This window comes from Pomacea canaliculata, linkage group LG9 (assembly GCF_003073045.1).
Source record: "Pomacea canaliculata isolate SZHN2017 linkage group LG9, ASM307304v1, whole genome shotgun sequence".
In the NCBI taxonomy this organism is placed as follows: Eukaryota; Metazoa; Mollusca; class Gastropoda; order Architaenioglossa; family Ampullariidae; genus Pomacea; species Pomacea canaliculata.
Window position 1 is genome coordinate 16,114,385 of NC_037598.1, and position 20,813 is coordinate 16,135,197.

Below are 20,813 nucleotides of genomic sequence, written 5' to 3' on the forward strand. Positions count from 1 at the left end.
TGATAGAGACCAAAGACAATTTCCGAGGGTCTGTCCCCTGTACAAGCCTCAAATTTGATAAAATTGCATGCATGGCACGCTTACAGTGTAGTCAGGGGAAATAAGTCCACGACACAGACAACTCGTGTACAGCCTCGATCCCGAACCGGCATCATGGAGGCGCTTCTGGCTAGAACCGTGCCAGTTCTCACACCACAATGGTATGCAATAGTTCACAACTGAAGATTAAGAAGTTGTTTAAAAATTACACGTACTGTATCAAGTTTAAGATATTTAGCACTGGTTAATTACTGGTGAGAAAGAGAGCTGCGCTTTGCGAATTTTCTTTCTAAAGGTCGTGGACGAGGTCACTACTACAGTATACACTATTGTATGATCATCACTACATGCTGTCATTTAATTTTTGCATAGTTCCTCCAGAACCCAATGAAAAAACTCAGTCATAAATTAAGTCACAACATTCAGTGTATAAGAAAGTAAACACTTGCTATGGATACAAATGAATTTAAAAGTTTTTAGCTGAAACTTGGTGACATCAACATGAACTCGTCTGAAGGCATCCTAAGCCGTTAAACTAGTTAAAAGCATATTCACTTAATGATTAATACGGACAGCGGTTAATCTCTTGGTGTATACTTTTTTGTGCCCCTTCATCCGCGGTTGGAGATAAATGTTTATAGATATAAATCATTGATAAACATAGTGAACAATATTTAACCTAAAATACTTTCCTCAGGAATACCATTTACATGATTTTATAGATCCTGCCCTAACATTTTGTGTCCTTCATATTAAAAAGTAAATCTTCACGAACTCCATATACAGCTAATTTGTATCAATCATCACTTAGGTAACAATATTCAGCACATAAGAAAATAAACACTGGATTAAAATGATTTTAGAAGCTAAAAATGATTGAGGTATGGTACTATACTGATGCTGTCATTTTAGTACATTTGTGCCACACACCAAGTTCTTCTGCCTACTGTGGGGTATTAACAGGCAAATGCAACTTGTTATATTAATTTAGGTGGATGTAAAGGCCCTTTTTAATAGAGCTAATGTCATTTGTTTCACCAAGTTTGTTAGCTATGTTAGGACCACAGGAAACAAAGAAACCAATGGTTTTGGGGGAAACATTTGGGACATTGCAAAATTGGTCAACGTGCTAAGTCTTTGCCTATTCTTTATCAATACAAGGGGTCTTTAGGGCACTTTAAAAGGTTGATGCTTCATCACTTTGCTCTGTAGTGTTAGGCAGGCTCAGACCCAACAGTTAAAAATACATGCTTTTCTTTAGCTGTGTTTTTTTTCCTTTCATTTACATGATTAAATGTTGCAGAAAAAGTTTAGCATTTAAAGGTTGCTGTTTTTTTACGATCGCATTTTTGTGTCGTTAGATTGCTTATTGTCATCTGTCTAAAGTTTTTTTTTGTTCATTATTTTTAAGTACTGCAAAGAGTCACGGATACTATCTAGTACTACTTCTTCTTGTTCCTATTCACCCCAATTGGAGCATAGGGCCGCAACTACACCATGCTATCTAGTACTATTAGGATGAGTATTAGCATATTTATGCCAGATACTTAGATAGTTCTTTGTGTAAAAACAAGTATGAATTGTTTGATTACACCTAACAGCTAGGAGAAATAGAAATTTCACACTAAGTTTTAAATGTTTTTGAGTGTATTATTTAAATACTGAAACATTCTTAGTGTCAGAATTAATGTAGATAAGAGGTCTATAGGGGTCTATGTTGCTTCGTCCTGGTGGTCAAGAGTATTTGGGTGGATTGCATGTTTATATTTTCTGTACAGTAGTGCCCTTAAGACCAATGAACTCTCTTGAAATGTGCTATCACTTAATAGCATTTAAAGTCATAAATACTCAAGGTAACCTAACCATGGAAAAAAATCTCATGAGCCAAATAAAAGTTTATTATTGTCATATTTTTAATTTTCTTTTCAGGACCCAGGTGCGCAGCATGGCAACACTCAAAGACAGTATGTTATTTTATTTAAATAAACCTTACTTATTGACGCATAGGCCAGTCCAAATAAACACAGTTGTATCTTTCACTTGCTTTGTGGGTCAGAGAAAAAGATGGCATGATAAGAGAGGCTAGTAAACTAGAAACTGAAAAAATGCACATGTATAGGTGTGTGTGGATGTGGATGCAGTATGTTTGATGTGGAATTTTTTTTATGTTCAAGTGTGTGTATGAAGAGTTTGGATGAGTATGTGTTCACTATGATGAGGTTGTTTTTTTTATATGTACATGTTTTTTGTAAGTGTATTCAATATTGAGTTCTTTTCACATATATATTTTCAAGTGTCTGAAATAAGGGTGTGGAGAGTGAGAGAAGAAGATTTTATGCACCTTTATTAACTGTTATTGCTTGGTACAAATGACTAAATATGCTGTAAATTACAAATGTGTGGAGAAAAGATTGCTGCTCCTTGTTTGTGTGATTTCTGCTCTTTTTTTCCTGTTTGGTGACCGAACTGTTTGTAAGATTGCCACTGTTGTGTTTTGGAGTTCACTTAATATTGGTGTATTTGTGCCTGCTGTGTACATTTTGGTGCTTCATCCTTGCAATGGTGAATGTACAGTTGGGTTTGTGTTCTTTCCTGAGTTTTTGCTGTTTCTTGACTTCCTAACTGCTGCTTTCTCTTTTTCCTTGGTATCTCCCTGTGGCTTGCCATCATCTTTCTACACCCAGGGAGAGAGGTCATAGAGGTTTCTTGGAGTGGCAATCGAAAAAGCTTGATCTTAGCAATTGGGCTTGCTTCCATTCTTGTGTGGCAGTCTACCAGGAGATTTTTGATGTCATTTTCTGGTCTGTGAGTCCTGTTGGCAAGGCTTATGTACTTTCTGACTATATCCTTGAGCATGACATTAAGGTTTTCTTCATCACTGAAACCGGATTATGTGGTAGAGATGACCCTGTGCACAAGAAGCTCACCGTGGTAGACAAACAGATCGTGTCCTTTCTTACCCATCAGTAGTGAGTGGCAGCACTGTCATCTGTAGGAACTCTTTTTTTTTTTTTTTTATGTCCATTTACTCTTCGATCACACTATGCTTGGAGGAGCAGATCTTGCTTTTCACACCACCTCACCAAACACCTTTCTGCTCACTTATCATCCATGACCAAATACCATAAGCAAGCTCAAAGGCACTACTTAGCATTAACTAACTTGACTAACTTGAGTTACGACATAATTTTTTATATAAAAAAATGTGTTTCTGTGCAGTTCGTGTGCGCCTTAAATCGGTCACAAACATCCAAAAGATTACCAAGTCTATGAAGATGGTGTCAGCAGCAAAGTATGCAAAGGCTGAGAGAGAGCTTCGCCCTGCACGGCCTTTTGGTTCTGGGGCTAAAGGTGTTTGCTTCTTTTTTAAACAATTTTATTTCATGTTAAGAGGTCTCACTACTGATGTCTGTGTTTACTGTTTTAATGCAAATAATACAGAAGTTTAATACAAAAGAAACAAATGATGACATTTTGCATTTCTTTTAAAAACGTATAAAAGTGGTCAGATATTTGTGATGTTGATGTTATGAGTGTTATTTTGCAGCATTTTTTGAAAAGGCAGAACTTAACCAGGACAAAAGTCAGCCCAATCAGCTTATAATTGTGCTGTCTTCTGACCGTGGTCTGTGTGGTGGCATTCATTCAGGCCTTTCCCGTGAACTTCGCAACTTGGTAAATGCTAAACCTGCAGGGACAGATACTAAATTTGTCGTCCTTGGTGATAAAGCCAGAGGCATTTTGCAGCGGTAAGGAAGTGTTTCAGTAATGACCACATGTAACAAACTAAGGGAAATGATATGCATAGACGTTGCTGGAAAGAGAGGGCTAATGAAGCATAATTAAAAGCCAAGCACCAACATATTTTATTTCTTGTTGGATTTGTGCACAAAAGCATGAAAATCTTGTCGTCAAACTGCAGCCTAGCTATAAAGTTCACGCCTTACACATTCTGCAGTATGCTTTTTAATAATCCTTTTTTATGATTTGCTGTTGATTTCATTGGGAGAATAAATGCTTTAAATACGTGATCTCTGCAAGTTACTTCCCTTGGCTTAAACTACAGGACATCTGTTTAAAAAAATGACTTCCTTTGTGGTAAAGTGACCAAAAAATGTTCCATAAGTTTTCTGAGAGTTTGGTGCAGTAAAATCATCAAAATTACTTTGTATCTTGTAACTGGATAATCTTCATTCTTATTAGGATGGTTAAAGTTTACTTTAGTGAATTAATAATTAAAAACTAAAATGTTCCCCCTAAATTAGTAGAAAAAATATACTTCCTACAGGTTTAAACATTTAATTTCTGCTAAATCTGATTATTGAAACTTGTTGAAAATTATATTTTGGTGATTTATAGTTTTATGGGAGATTTTTTGTATTTATTTAAATGGCCAAAAATGTAGACTAGTGGAGACATTTTGCCTGAAACAGAGATGGCCTCATTGAACTTAATTTTGAAGAACCTCTCAGAGACATAGCTATTCTCCAATGCCAGAGTTCAAATCTCTTTGGAAATCTAGAAAAGGATATTTTGTTTATGTTGCAGGACATTTAAAGATAAGTTTCTGTTGTCCTTTAATGACTATGGCCGCAAGCCACCAACATTTGCTGATGCAGCTTTGGTTGCCAATGCTGTGCTAGATCAGGACTACAAGTTTGATTATGCAAGTCTCTACTTCAACACCTTCAGGTAAATAAATATGACCTAAAGTCCTGTTTGTCCTTGAAGCAGAAAACAGCAGACGTGCTGTACATTATGGAAACAGATCTAAAAGACTACACATTTTTATGTCGTAAAATAATCAGGTGGTTCAGACATGCTGGTAGTGTGAATGTGACTTGCCCCTGCCTCATCCTATGGCTTCACTGGATCCGATGATATTTCTTTCATCAAATACTCCAACGTTACTGTTCTTCAGGATCTTTCAAACTCCACCAGGAGGTCCAAAGGTCTTTCAACTGGTGCATATGTAATGATTGAAGTATAAATATTAGAAAAACTAAAGATGTTTATTGATTTTAGGAGAAAGCCTTCACCTGCTCCTGATGTCACGACTGACATAAGACAACTACTTTGGAGCTATTATTGACAAGTTGACTTTTGGTGTGTTAACATTATAAGAAATAGCTGAGGATCTACAGTCTTGAGAAACTTGTCACTTTATAAATGAGGTGGTTTTGGGAACGTTTTACAGAGCCTTCATTGAACAAGTGCTTACCTTTGGCTTCTCCTGCTAATAGGCTGGTCTGGGTGTGACAAACAAGAATTTGCTTGATATGGTTAATGTTTGTACATGGGCAGAAAAGATTGTGTGTGATGTATTAATGTAGGGAAAGGACGAAATGTAACTTGATCCAGGGCAGTTTCTCTTATGTAATGACTATATTAATGACCAGCCACTTCAGAAACATAAAACACTCTAGTTGTCAACAGACAGGTCAAAGAAAGGCATGACTGGGTGGTGGTAATTGTGAGCAATGATTTATACAGATCTAATTTTGTTACCACAGTAACCTTAAACACTATATGATGAATGTTGCATAAACTTTGTCATTTGTGTTTTTCTCTGCTTTTATTTAAATAAAATAGGCACAAAAAGGTCTCACGAGACAATAGAATTGACAGTAAAATAGACAACTGAATCAGTGGAATTTTAAGGACATTTTCTGACATTATGTTCACCTTAAAGTGTATATTTAGAGTTTTGTTGCATGTTCCTTTCTCATAGTTTAATCTTACTTTTGAGTTTTGCCAATGAAACTTTGATGTGTGGTATAAAGTAGCTGCTGTTTTACCTTCAAGATTTTGTTTGAAATTTATACTAGTTGCCTGTTTTGTACTGCGTCCACAGATCTGTGGTATCCTATAGAGTGACCGAGCAGCCCATCTTCTCCCGAGATCAGATTGCAGCTGCGGGAAAGATAAACTTGTATGACAGCATAGATGAAGAGGTTTTGCGCAGTTTCAATGAGTATGCGTTGGCCTCACTTATCTATTATGGCATGAAGGAAGGTGCCTGCAGTGAACAGAGTTCTCGTATGACAGCTATGGAAGCTGCAAGCAAAAATGCTGGTAAGTGTGTGTACAAAGACTTGCATTTTACAAAGTCAAGCATTAAACCTTTCAACCCTTGCTTCCTTGATGTTCGAGTACCGTGTCCTAGCTGCTGATTCCTTTTACAGATCATCTACAATTTTGCCAGATCATTATTATGATGTAGAAATTCCATTTAACTAGTTCTTTTTTCACTGTGAACAAAGTCTATATTTGGGAAAGAAATAGCAGCGGGTGCATATTTTTCTTGAAGTCATGGATCTCCCATTGATTTCTCTTGATCTTAACTTGATTTGTATAATGCTTTCTGAATACTGAGGGTCGTATTGCAGGAGAGATGATTGGCAGACTGACTCTGACCTTCAACAGAACAAGACAGGCTGTCATCACCAAGGAACTGATTGAAATCATTTCCGGTGCTGCTGCTATATGAGTAGGATATCTGAAGTTGAATGACTGTAGTTGGTCGTCTTGCAGTTTGCTAGAACTTTTTGAAGAAGGAATACAACTTAATGATAAATATCTTTTTCTTTTGTTTTGTTTTACTTCATTTGAACATTTACTGCAACGTCATTTTGGAGTTTGAATAATATACTTGTGTCACATGAAGTATGATATAATACTAAGAATATAAATAATGAAACGTGAGATTTGTTTGAATTTCCTCTATTTTTAATTGAGAAATTTGTGTGTGTGCATGCACGTACATGGACTGCAGTGAACTTTGTGATGGCTTAGGATGCACAAAACTGAGCGGCACAGATCAGTTATAACAAGGCTTTGCACAAATCCATTGATTAGTCTTTATTCTTGGGGACTTGAAGAACTTATCTTAGTGAAGAATTGCTCTCCCTGTATTAATATATCCACTGTCCCATTCGGTAGAATCGTGTGTTCTTGCTAAGTGCATAGAGGGTTGTGTGTACTCAATTAGTAAATTTATTGTTGATCTGGTAAACCAGGAGGGTGAGTAAAGTTTTTTCTGTGCGGCCTGGTCTCAAAAATTCTAAGCTATGCGGCAGGCCGGTAAAATATGAAAAAACTCATGCCAGGTGACTACACCTAATGACTAAACCTAGTGATAATGGAATGGACAACAAATAAGTGCATAATGGCGTTCACTTACCAAATTTATGAAAAATGCGAGATTATGTTGCAATTTTTCTTAATTTTATTGGCATTTTAAGATATTAAAAATTTGTCCATGCTCTCATCCAAGGGGCTTATGACTCATTGCTACATTTAGATTTTGAATATGTCGACTGCTCCCTTTATGTAAAGTGTATTTATGCTGCCTCTTGCTCAATGGATTTTTCTCAACTACCTTGACTCATACTTCTCTGGATTCAGAGCTGATGACCTTAATGTATCTTGGGTTTTTTTTGTTTTTTTTAAATATATATCGGTTAGGCATTGTCCATAAAATCAAAAAGCTGACAAAAAAAAAAAGGCCCGTATTAATATTCTAATGGATTTATTAAACAGTTCACTTTCCCACTTTCACATTCATAACAACCAGCTATTTTTTTCCTTCACGCTTTGTCAGTCTTTTATAGAACGAACGTACCCTTGCATATGCATAATGTATTGCAACGCTCGATGAGCCCCCGCAGATGACGATGAGGAAGAGATTTGTAGGTGAATTGAAGAGGCACAAGTTCAGAGGAATGTCACTGAGACAGTATTAAAGAAAATGGCGGATGAAGACCATTGTTTTCCCGCTCACTTGGCCATTTTTAGAGCAATTCTTCTCTCATATATGACATCTTTTTCTGCTTCAAGTGACGCGGAACAAATGATGCACACAAGACACAACCTACCACAACTCATTACAGTTTGATTTTTATATACATGAAAGGCATTGTCCATTTAATCAACAAGCTGACAAAAAAGGCCATTATTAATATTCTGATAGATTTATTGAACAGTTCACTTTCACATTCATAACAGCCAGCTATTTTTTTCCTGTACGCTTTGTCAGTCTTTTATCTTTGCTTGCCCTTCGCAGGAAGCGCTTGTGCCGTTGCTTGTATAACTGTGAGAGAATAATAAGGGAAACAACTATTATCTTTTCCCTGCACACTATAAATAATAAATGCAGTTTTCATTAAAGTAAATAAATAATATAAATTGTAACATTACAAGATATAAGGACTCCCATGATACCACCACACACTTCTGACTCACCTCTATTAGATAAGGCCTTTGCTGAGTCCACTTGTCCACAGTCTCTTCATAATTGTGACATTGGAAGAATTTCACGCCCGCTACAAAAATTTCAATGAAGAACCTCGTAGAACTAAGACATGTTAGAACTAAGTTTTTTTGTAAGCTCAACATTTTTGACTGTCAAATGGCAAATTTGAAAACACACAAGATAATGATAGAAAAGACAAAAAAAAAAAAAAAACATTTAAAAACACGCAACACTTAGATGAGCATGGTCATTTTTTTGTGTGTGTATCATATAGTAGTCCTACAGATGTGAAGTGTTTCTAAACAAGAATGTACAATCTACAGGGAATGTCATTCTGAAGTGACAAAGTTTGCAACATAGTACACCAATTAAAAAAGATGTGTTGGGCATAGGCACTGGCTTTTATTGACCATCCCCTTGTGGCAAATTTCAAAAATCAATTAGCATTCATTTATCTAGAATGGTTGCCTTTTGCTGTAATAATAAGAATGCTTGTATCTCAACCACGACCAGCATAAGAATGGAGTTACTGCAATAGGTATTTCTGAATCAAGAAAGTCTTTAATGCCCTCTTAAAGCTTTCAACAGGCAGAATGGTTTGAACTGAGAACAGCAGGGAGTTCCATAGTTTGGCTCCAGCATAAGACTAAGAGAAGGATCTTTTGAAACTTTCTGGTTTAAATCTTGTGTAGGTGTAGGATAGTGTAGTTTATAATGACAGTTTACCTTCCAGTCGTGGATCACTGAAGTCAAAGAAAAATGTATCTTGGGCAGCAAATGTTTCACTCAAAGCTGTTAACCTACAGACAATAGAAAAGCAAAGAACCAATGTCATGCAGGATTTTTCACAAGCAGAGGCCTCTAGAATCAGGTTGGTTTCACATGAAATCTTGAAAACAAGTCTTAAGTAGCTGGTTCAAATGTGAACTATCTTTGCTAAGAGTGGCCTGAATACCTGTGATTAGTCACTCATTTCCAGGACCAAGCAAATGAAGATTTTTAGAATTAAGCCACAAAAATAGCATCAAGTCCAACTTGTTACCTCAGATGAAACCAAGCTTATGTGCCTTTTGCTTTTATGAAACTACACTAATCTAAACTACCCAATCAATTTATTGGTACAATATAAATGTACTCAAATTACTAAAAGGACTGTAAGGAAAAAAATAGTTCAAATCCAACAGATTACAGTGTTTTTATAGTACAATAGAGCAATATTAAGAAAAAAAAAAAAATTCAGGAAAAGGAGGATAGTTTACATTTTTCTTGACTACAAATTCGTCTAGAAAATGACCAGTCATTATGGTTGTAATGTGATACAAAAAGTTCTAACGACTACCTAGTCACTGCACTAGGGGGTGAAGGTCTCTCCTCATCTGCACTGGTGGGTGAAGCTTTTTTCTCATCTGCACTGGTGGGTGAAGGTCTTTCCTCATCTGCACTGTCTTCACTTCCATCATCTGAAATTTCAAGTAACTTGGTGTTACTGTCAAAATGGATGTTTGCTTGCACATTACAAGAAATCCAGCAATGAGGGGACATTTCAGACAATTGTCCTTACATGGCAGCTGTTCCATCATCAGAAATTTCCACAAGAGACATGGACACCAAGGTAATATTCAACTTGGTGTTGTAAGATTAAAAAGAAAAAAGGGGGGGATAAAAGAAACCCCATCCCCACCCCAAAACTACTACAACTATATATACACCTACACAATAGCAGACTTAATCATGCACAAATTATTTATTAATGCAAAATGCTGTGTGGTGCATTGTATCCTACCAACAGTACGCCAATGATCTATAAAACAACCATAGCTTAATGCTTTTCATATAAGGAAACTTGCCTAGAGTCCTACTCATACAAGGAAATTGAAACTGGTGTTTTATGTGAACCAGGCTATATCACAGCAAAGAAACCGAGTCTGTGAATAAGCGTTGCATGCAGATAAAGAACAGCATGTCCAAGATGAGGTTTGAACCCAGGATGAGCATGTGTGCATATATATATACAAAAGAATTGTGACTTCTTTATTAGGTCATTAGATCAGACTTACCGTTCAAAGGTTTGTTTTCCCAAATTTGGCTGAGTTTAAAGGTTGAATGATCTATCATCTCCTTTAGGTCTTCAGCCACTTCAAAAAATTGTGCCTTCTGATCTTCACTTGCCTGTGTTTCTGTTTGAATTTTTGCAACATCCTCATTTTGGTTTGCTGAACAGCAATTTTCTTTTTCTTTTGATTCTTTCTTTCTGGAAAAAAAACCCAAAGAAAATTGAAATGGAAAACAAAAATTGGTGAATATAAAAATGCAAAAGGGAGAATGTTTTTTTTTATAAAAATGCCATGAAAGTAAATGTGAATGGCTCAACCTGAAAATGCATAAGGATGTTATCTGAGATACAAACATCAAAAGTTCTCATACAACTTAGAGCAGAATCTAACCCTTTACGTTAACTTATGACCTCTAACTTTATAAAATTAAGAAGTCAATGTACTAACAAAGGGTGGCATACTTTAAACAACAGATAAAGAAAACTTTTGTTTTCAACTTTCCTTCTCTTTCACAAGGTATGTTTCTATGATTGTATGCCGAATCCTTAACAAGCGTAGCCACAAATAAACTTACTTCAAGTTTTGTTTCTCTTTATTAACCTCCTTCACTTCCAAGTGTTTGGAATTCTCTGTGCCTGGGATGTATCGCACAGTATTCATGTCTCTGAAGACAATGATTAGCTTTATTAACACACACATAACATTCAGTAGAAACATCATATTTATGATAAAAGACAAGGTAAATGTCATCCAATACATGTAAACCCTAAATTCATTCTCAAGCTCAACTTGTTTGTGAGGGTGGTATCCATCTTCTGATTTTCACTGCCTTTTTTTGCCAACCATGTAAACAGGTAACACTCAATAGTCAGGTAGGCTCAACAGTCAGGCTACACTCAACAACAGGATCAATTGGTGAGGGGAAGGGGAGTATACTGTGCCACACAGGCATGAAATGGCTGGTGAAAAACTCTGGCATTGGATGCTGGTGTTCTAACTACTATGCTATCCGCTTCCCCAAGACAAGACCGTTCATTGCTCTGCGTGAGGCAGGAAATTAACCACAAACTTGCCGAGTAAGTATTTCTGCAGGGAATATTGATTTAAGTAGAGTGTTATAAAAATTCAAGAACTCACACAAAAACCTTATCCTTTGGATTTCTTCTTTTTACTTTGTGGCCCAGAACCTGTTCTAAAATTTTGAAGGATGTCGCTTTCTCCTTTTCCTTTAATTCTGCTTCTTCATCAACTTCCGCTGCTCCTTTTTAGAGAATAAAATTTCACTTTTGATGAACTTTATTTTGCTAACTGCATTGGAAAAAGGTACATTTCATTTGACATTACTCTGCGTTAAATGCTTGCCAGATGCACTTAACACATGTACATGCACAAAAAAATGACCTCTAAGAACTTTTAATCCACAGATGCACACACCTTTATGTTTTTCTCCGATCCACAGGGAAATGCACACGCACTCTTACTTTTGGATCACAGAAACATACATGATTATCTCTTACTTAACAGGAACATGCACACCATCTCACTTCTTACACCAACTTAACATTATCAAATAACATTTGCTGACCTTTGTCACTGGCCTCTGGGATATCCATAAAGCTCTCAGTCAGTTTGAAGCGATTGTCTCCTCCATATCTAGACTCTAGGGCCATGAGCTTCAAAATAAACAAAAATGTACTGATAGAATGAGATGTAGCTTTTCAATATGTCAGTGACAATTTAAAAAAAGTATTTTTGAGTGAGAACAATGTCATCTTACAGCATTTTCTCGGCAAGAATACAGCATTTGACTGTCACCACACTATACTGAGATAAATCCTGCGGTCATCAGCATCACATTAAGACTCGTGTAACACCGGGTAAAATAGCATTCAGATAGATGCAAGTTTAAATTGTATACCACAACGTAAAACTAGTTTCTTTACTTGAGTTCAAAAAAAAAAAAAGAAGTGCACTTTTGTTTTTGGTTATTTTAAGCATTTTCTCCGCACTTATGACAATACTAAAACCTAAAGTTATCAACACATATTAAGCACGCATGATGAAACAAAGAATAATTTAAAACTTCTTTCGCCAATCTCACCTCTTTGCCACTCTTTCCTTCGTACTGTGGTCTTATACGAAAGACATAGTCAGCATCGTTGTCCTCATCGCTTGTCTCATCTGACGAAAAAAGGTGCTTCAGCTTCTGTTCTTGCTGAAATGACAAAACATGATGAAAAAATAAAATAATAATCAAAACTTCCTAGTAATAAGAACCAACAACTAGTTCTCTTGCCATCTTCTCAGACTTTGGGTGCAAAAATAAAAATTGAGTACTTACAAAGGTTTTCTTAACAGGAGATAGAGTAGCCTCTTCTTCATCTGAATCAGAAAACTTCTTTGAGGCAGGCTTGTCCTGAAATATATATATATTAAAAAAAAACCCCACAATCAGCTTATGTTCCCTATCAACATCCACCGAGCATACCCACATAAACTATGGAGACATGTTTTCGCAGAAAGATCAGTTAGAAAGGTGTCCAGAAATAGAGGAGGTGGATTTACAATCCAGCTTGAAGATGGAAGAACACTCCAGAGTGCATTTCCAGCAGACAAGTACTCCACAAACTATAAAGCCAAAGCCAGGGCTCTGTGGACTGTAATATTTTATTTATAATTCTAAAACTTAAGACAGACAATTGATCAGCGAGACCAGTTGTACAAAGTCTGGTCCATGGTTAGTAAAAACAAATGTCTAAACTAAGGCAAAGGATGAAGCACATGGGACCAACTGAAGGGGGCTGCCTAAAACTGGGTCCGCTGGCTAGGTGTTCTTGCGGCACTATGCTCCTCGAGGAGTAACAAGATCTAAACTAAGTTTTCAAGAAAAGTTTTCATTTTCAACTTCTGAATCACAGCCTTCTATCAGTCTCTTTGCACTAGACCCACCAGTGTGTTTATACCTATTTCAGCCTTCCATTAGTTTGTTGTACTAGACCCACCTTTTGTGCTATTATGTATTATGGCTTTTCATTCGTCTGTTGTACTAAACAGTTGTTTATAACATCATGCTCAGAACACTCCTACTTATAATCTGAGAATGAGCCAAAAAAAAAAAACTTTAGAGAAGCTTTGTTAAATCAGCTAGAATAGCCAAGCTGGTTGGCATCATCACCATCACCACCATAGAGATGCTCAGTCACACTGAGGTTGATGGGATGGGGAGATGTATCAGGAAAGAAGCTTTCTAGTCATCTGATCAAAATCAAGAATTAAAAACCTTGCATTGTTTGTTGTCAATCTTTAAACTTTTCTTTGGTGATAATAATCTTAATACAATGACTAATTATAATACTCACCATATTCTGCAAAGCCTTTCTGATGATATTTTGTTGTTTGCTTTTTTCGTTCATCCGGTTTTTTATCCCTTCCACTCTCCTCTGGTTGTCAACTTCCTGGGCTCTTCCACAATGACTTTCAGTGAACTATGGGCAAAACACAGACATTTAACTGTCAATGTTGCACTTTTACATGCTCTTAAAAAAAACCCAACCTATATCTATATAACAGCAAACCATAAAAAAAAATTATAATCAAAAGAGCACCTTTTAAACTATCAAATGTTTTTAAAATCAGAGACAGCTCCAAAAACAGCAGTTCTGGAGTGCCTTGGTTGAATTTGAGATAACATATTTTTATACTTTGACATACAAATAAATTTTTGGTAGCTTTATGTTAGTAGCTGGACAAAATTTATAAAAAGGCAGATACAATGGATACTTACAGCTGTTGAATTATTCTTGTCAGTGCTAGAAGAGAATAATGGGGTTTTCTGATTGATAATACTAACAGCAGGTGCAAGTTCAAGCGAACCTTTCTTAGAAGCATTTTGTTTCTCAAGTAAACTGTTGTGGCTTTTTACTGAGTGTATTGAGGAGAAACCAGCAGACTTTTGCCTTTTCTTTGGTGAGATTTCACTCGACTTCTGCTGCCTATAGACTATTTCAGCCATTTTTTTGGCTACAAGCTCAAAGTCATTGCTGTCTAGATCACTATCATCACTGTCAAGATGACCAGACCCTGATCTTTTGAAAGGCTCTTCTACTGACTCCAGTGCGGATGTGAAACCATCTCTATATTCATTCAAGGACACCTGTTCTTCACCAACGAATTTCTTTCCAGAGGCATTTTTAGTGATGATTCTTTTAAGGTTGGTTGATGTAGGCAGAATGTCATCTGTACCATCGCTGTGAGAAGCATCTGAATCAAATTTATTATCTGTATTCTGAAATTCTTTGCTTGAAGTTTCTGGGTTAAGTGGTTTGATTTTAGTCTTTGTTTCCTGAGTTCGTGGAAACTGGCATTCTGGAGAATTAAAGACAACCTGACTGAACTTGTCTTCTTTAACAGACACAGGGTCTGTTCCCAGGTCTGCATCAATTCCTCCTGGTGAATTCTTGCTACTAGTCTGAAATCTGTGTGACACAGTTTTTTGAGATGTTTGTTTCTTTGTCTTCATGTCACCATCTTTTACTGGGATCAAGGAATCAGTTTCCTCACTGTCTGACAACATACCAAGTCCTCTAAACTCGGGGGTTTTCACAAGATTTCTTTGTTTCCTTCCCCTAGGTTCTTTCACTAAAATCTGGTTCGTGGACTGTTGTGTCTGTACTGGTTCATCAACTCCATCTCTGAGAGTAGAAGCAACTGTTTTTGTATGTTGCGCTGGTCTGCTAGACTCATACCTCCCAAGTGGACTTGTCTCTCTAATCTGTATGGTACCAATGTCACAGTTGATGGGGCCTGCATCATTTTCATCACATTTGTTCTTTCTGTGCTTTTTGTCATCTTTCTTTAAAAGCTTCTTGTTTGTAGATTTTCCAGAAGCCTGTTGTATTTTGCTTTGTCTAAATGACTGTGAAATGATCTCATCAGTGTCTGCTGATCCCGCGGAATCATTTCCGTCTGAAATATCACCTTGTTTCCAACTTAGCCCTGTTCTACATGAGGTTCCAACAATCTCAAATTCCTCTTCTGCTGAACTCTTATCAACATTATTATTCTTACGACCTGTAGCAGAATAAAGGGACCGTGGTTTTTTTGGATCTTCCCATTTAGGGAATTCTCCCTTTCGTTTTTTTGTGATTTCTGAATCTTCAATATCCATGTGCCATGTGAGTTTCGAAAGGTCCCCAGTTTGCATGCTGTCATTCTCAGAAATGTCTGTCTTGATTTTTTTGACAGCATGAGTTGTCTTTGATGGGTCCAATGTAACAATCTGGGACATAAAAACAGCAAATAAAATTAAGAACCTAAGTACAAAGTGTATGTATGATCTTACCATAAGAGATACAGAAGATGCAAAATCTACTTGACGGGCAGCCACTATACAAGCAAGCAGGCATAATCTGGTTCTTCTTCAGTTCTCTCACCATGTTTACATACACAAGCACACACACACCATCACATCAGAAAGACATTCATTAATGATAATCCATATAAAAAGTTTGATTTTGATAAAATCTCTAAAAATAAGTTTCAATTAAACAATAAACCTTTTTCTGGCGAGCTTTGTCAAAAATATTTGTGATGACCATATAAAGCAATCATGTATATTGGGATAATGGCAATGAGGGGTTAGGTTTTGTTCCCCCACAACTTACTACCACTCTAGAGCCTAGAGCTAAATTTTGTTTCTTTTTATCAACTTTGGTAGTATATTTAAACATATAACACGTTTAAAGAAACTTGACATAAATATACTGTAAGCTTTTCTTTTACAGCCTATATAATTTCTGAAAAAAAAAATCTACAAGAGAGTAATCAACCACTGAACTGAAAACAAAATTTATAACCCAAGTTCTTATATTTCATCCATCAAATAACAAAACAAAAAGTAAATAAAAAACAAAATAAAGTAGCATTTTAACTACAATATCACAATCTCTCTACCATACACATTACATAGTAAGTACCTTTCCTGACTTTGGGTTTTTGACACGCAGGACAGGCAAAACTTGACCATATTTGCCAACTACCCATTTCTGAAATAGAACATATATTCATTACATCTTTTTTTTCTCAGTGACACTATCTAAAAACTTATATAAGTGACAACAAGTAACAAAGAACAAAATAAAAATTTAAATACATTTTCCTGACATTTCTGAGAGTGGAGAAATGCTATGTGATTTCTGATATGCTTTCAAGGCCAGCATTATACCAGGTCTCAGTCTTTCTGTACTAGGTTGGGCAGGCTGTCTGGACACCTTAGGCTTCTAACAATAATATTATGCTTACTTTCAGATTTGTGTTTTTGAGAAATGTGCACCTGTAAAGCTAGTGAAAAGGTTCAAAATGTCAATTTATGGCCCTTATTACTGACTAGTACATGATGGACAAGATATCTCTTCCCTGTAGTTTTATTTAACATTCCTCACCCCATCCCTGTCTCCAAAAGGAAAGAAATCTTACTCCATGCTCATCAACAAGTATGCCTGGGACAGCTTTTCTGTTGCTCAGATCTACAGATGCTGGACTGGATGCTGCCCCTTGCTTGCTGGGATGGCTGCCATCGTTTTTAGATGACTCATCAGCTTGCTTCTTTCTTTCCTCCTCTAGCCTAGTGATATGCAGCAAATGCAACTTCCTTAACAACTGACCTACTCTTTCTATATCAAACAGACATGGCTGTAGAAAATTTAAGTTATTATAGTATTTACAAAATAATTATTAAAATGTCATTTTATACTGATCATTGACCTTAGCAGAACATATCGTTAAAAATAATTAGGACAGACACAGTAATGTTATATATTAAAAAATTGCTTATAATCATGCTGCAACTAGTAGCCAAGTGATATAAAATCCCACAGTTTTCTGAATACTATCATAAAAATTTGATATAAACAATATACAGGGCTTCTGCTTATGCAAAAAATTGCGTACAGTACGCATTAAAAGTTCGGAGGACCCCTTCAATTTTGGTTAATGGGGTCCCCTTCAAATTTGGGGGGGGGGGAAAATTGGTGTTTTATGCCGTGTCAGCAGCTAAGGCTATATTACGGCAAGCAGCCAGCCCTGTAAACAGATGCCACGTGCAGAGAAAGATCAGCGTGCCTGAGACGAGAAATGAACTCAGGGCAGCCAACCTTCACTGTATTGGTGACAGGCACTAACAGCGCTAACCATTGCGCCACCGGACCGCTCCCCCTTCAAATTTGGGCGAAGAACAGGGACCCCTTAAAAGTCTGAAGAAGGGGTCCCTGGGACCCCAAAGAATTTAGCCTTAGCAGAAGCCCTGAATATATATGAAATTTAAAGCTGTGCAAGTAGGTCATACTCTTGTATTGCAAGCTAGCCTAATGCATTTAGTAAACAGTATAGGCCTTTTTAAAAATAAACATAGCTAAACACACCGATTTAAAAAGTTTTCCTTTGCATACTGCAGTTTAAGATGTTTTCCTTTCCATAATGTGTTGTTGTAAGCAGAAAAACCTGTAGGTTGACAGAAAAGCAAAACACTAGCTCGATCTTCTACATTATGACAACTATAACAAATACTTTTATGGTGGAGAACAACACTAACTAGTTGAGTGAAATAATGAAGCAAAATAATAAAATAAATAAAAAAATCAAATTAGAATAGAATGCCCATCAGCAACTAAGTCCTTTATTTTCACAGAAAATATAGAAAATTTAGCTTTATTCTAATACAGTGGTATTTCAGCACTTAAACTGCTCTGTGCTCAAGCATTCTGGTCTTTAACCAATATTTTCAAGTTTTATTTTGGTAATGGAAAATCATTCTAGAACATGCATGAGATGCCATGCTACCTGTGAAACTTCAAGGTGAAAAATTACTACTTTGTGTGTCCATTTAATGCACTACAGATCTCATGTGATTTTAAAAATACACATACAAACACACAGAAGTACATCATACAGTCATCATGGCACCCTTGATACTTACAACCTTCCAGAATGGATTGTGTTTGAGTGCTGAGGTACCACCGTACACTGTACTACAATTATTATACAATATATTTTTAATAGCACTTGAAATAATCTGTGTACATGTGCTTGATTACTTCAGAATGAAACCAAATCACAAATTTTGCGTAACAGTGACAATTGTTTCGTATAATCTCAGAGATAAACTAACATTTTTTAAAACCATTTTCATCTGCACACAAGTTTAAATAAGCAAAGGTCTTCATGTCAGCATCTGTAAATGAAAACAAATATTGCAATATCAGATACATTCACTCCATAAAGTACTTTGTTTCAAAGTTGTCTCAAAAAACAAGCATAAATCAGTCAAGAAGCTACTGATCTGACATCTAAAAGTAGTATGACAATAACACGCTTACACTGTTAAGCATTTCACTATAATTATCACAAGCACAATGTAACTGTTTAAATAACTGTCATAGAAACTGGAGCATCTGTCCAGCATTCATATCTTAACAACCATAACATTAAATTAAATGATATCTTGCAACAGCACTACAAAATCTACAAGCTAAACATTTGTCACATTTATCATTAACTTTTTGTAACATTTGACAAAATATTTAATAATTTTGGAAGCATACCTGTATCATTTTTGCGAGTCTTAATCTGTACACTGTGTACAACACCAAAGCGAGAAAACTTTTCCTTGAGGTCCTGCTGTGAAATATCATGACAAAGGTTACCAATAAATAGCCTTTTATCAACCTCCCCCATGACCTGCAACAAATAAGTAAAATCAAAACTAAGTAAAACTTAACTTAGAAAGTACATATACATTAATACAACACTTTTTAAAACTGAAATAGGTTGGGTTGTATTTATTTCAATTACATAATGATGTCTTGAGAAATTAACACGCTCTCTCGATTTCTGCTTGTCATGTTCTCCAGGTTTGCAGATGTAAACATGCAACACAACTCCTGCATACTCTTTACTGGCTACTAATAAAAGCAAATGATCACAGGCTCTTAATTCTCAGCCTAATTCCTCAATGGCTTTTATCCTGTCTGTCTCTGATTTCTTGTCTGTCCCTTGTTTTGCTGCACCAGACAGGTGTCAAATCAGTGCACCTCTGGGTTCAGACATTGGTGTTCTAATTATTCAGTTGTCCACTCCTTTTCATTATGCACAAATCTTCAAAACTGGTATATCTAAAGAAAACTCCCACAGATATGACATCATGACTGAGGAAACATCAGATTATTGCAGTATTTCTGGAGTATCCCACCATCTACTAGAACAATGCAGAGGAATTATAACTAACAAGCACTGAAAAGATTTCTTCCGATGTTTATTTTACTCCAGCATAAAATTCCATTCAGTGATGTGTCAAGTGCATTGTCTGATGACATAATTAGAATATCAATGATGCTTACAGGTGAAGTGTCAATATTACTGACTGGACACCAATAACTGAGGATGAGAGAAAGGGAATGGTTGCTATCAACAACTAAACACGTTAGTTATTGGGTTACTGATTATTTCTGTGCATCACAGAGAAGGCTTTAATACTTGGTAAGCTCATAACAATGGTTTTTTGATGAATGTATTTAAAACCTTGTGTGAGCCACAGACTAAATATCTTTGATATCCTAAATATTAATATGAAACCAATGGTGGTGTCAAGAAATGATCAAATGTCAAAGGTTCAGCTGTACCCTATCGCTGATTAAGTTAGCGCAGATGATGTGGTGATGGTTGCTCTGCTCAAGGATGAGAACTCATTAACAAACCACTTCCATGGTTTGAGAAAAGCGTTTTGGTGCTTGTGGTTTCTATAACTAAAGAAATGGTCCTTGAACAGAAGAATACATCACCCTTTCTCTGTATAGTGATTGATAGTGAGAACAGGTAGAACAGGTGTAAAGGTTTAGGTACCTGGGCACAGTGCTAAACAGAAAAGCATTCTTTTATAAAAACATCAACACAGCTTCCAGAATAGCGCATCTGCGCCTTTTCATGCTGAGGAAATTTGGGAAATTTCGGAATTAAACAAAATCTGTCACTGTCACTTTATGGTAGCCTGATCGTGAGAAATTAAAAATTGGATGTTTGTGTGGTTTCTTACTCTGTCAAGTATAAAGTTTGTTTGATGAGGTTTGTTGAGACTACTAGCAAGATCACTGACATTACACAAAGACTACTGTTATCATCAAGAAGAGTGCTTTCACCAAGTCCTTACCAAGCAGGATAGCACTCTTGAACAAGTCTGACATAAACGTGTGTTCTTTTCCGTAGTAACACTAATTATGGTGTGCTTCTGACAGTCGGGGCTGAGTGATAGTAACTGTGTGGGTGATTGAGGATGACTGCATTTTTGTTGTAGTTTATTCTCTATGGGAGCTCCCAACTAAAGAAACTTTCTCTGTTGTGGACAGAAAATAAGGAGAAATAAGAACCAACTCACCCCCACGTGGGATAATCCTCTTGACTGAATGAGAATGAATGAG

The 20,813-nt window shown here is 36.3% G+C and overlaps 2 protein-coding genes across 2 annotated transcripts; one reads left to right on the forward strand and one right to left on the reverse strand.

Annotated features, from left to right (window-relative positions):
* Positions 1 to 77: 77 nt before the first annotated feature.
* LOC112571876 (ATP synthase subunit gamma, mitochondrial-like) lies at positions 78 to 6,744 on the forward strand. The gene is made up of 7 exons (XM_025251224.1): positions 78 to 200; positions 1,969 to 2,003; positions 3,259 to 3,390; positions 3,587 to 3,788; positions 4,588 to 4,731; positions 5,894 to 6,114; positions 6,429 to 6,744. Exons 1-7 carry the CDS (start codon positions 154 to 156, stop codon positions 6,527 to 6,529), a joined length of 882 nt encoding a protein of 293 aa, XP_025107009.1. The 5' UTR covers positions 78 to 153; the 3' UTR covers positions 6,530 to 6,744.
* Positions 6,745 to 7,556: 812 nt separating this feature from the next.
* On the reverse strand, positions 7,557 to 20,794 carry LOC112571875 (nucleolar protein 8-like). Its single transcript, XM_025251223.1, has 18 exons — positions 20,771 to 20,794; positions 18,945 to 19,080; positions 18,512 to 18,574; positions 17,766 to 17,844; positions 16,822 to 16,969; positions 16,323 to 16,391; positions 14,132 to 15,625; positions 13,707 to 13,832; positions 12,689 to 12,763; positions 12,449 to 12,562; positions 11,933 to 12,020; positions 11,485 to 11,608; positions 10,922 to 11,011; positions 10,351 to 10,544; positions 9,633 to 9,753; positions 9,020 to 9,093; positions 8,284 to 8,363; positions 7,557 to 8,131 (listed from the first exon to the last, which is right to left on the reverse strand). Exons 2-18 carry the CDS (start codon positions 19,075 to 19,077, stop codon positions 8,051 to 8,053), a joined length of 3,153 nt encoding a protein of 1,050 aa, XP_025107008.1. The 5' UTR covers positions 19,078 to 19,080; positions 20,771 to 20,794; the 3' UTR covers positions 7,557 to 8,050.
* Between the last annotated feature and the right edge of the window lie 19 nt (positions 20,795 to 20,813).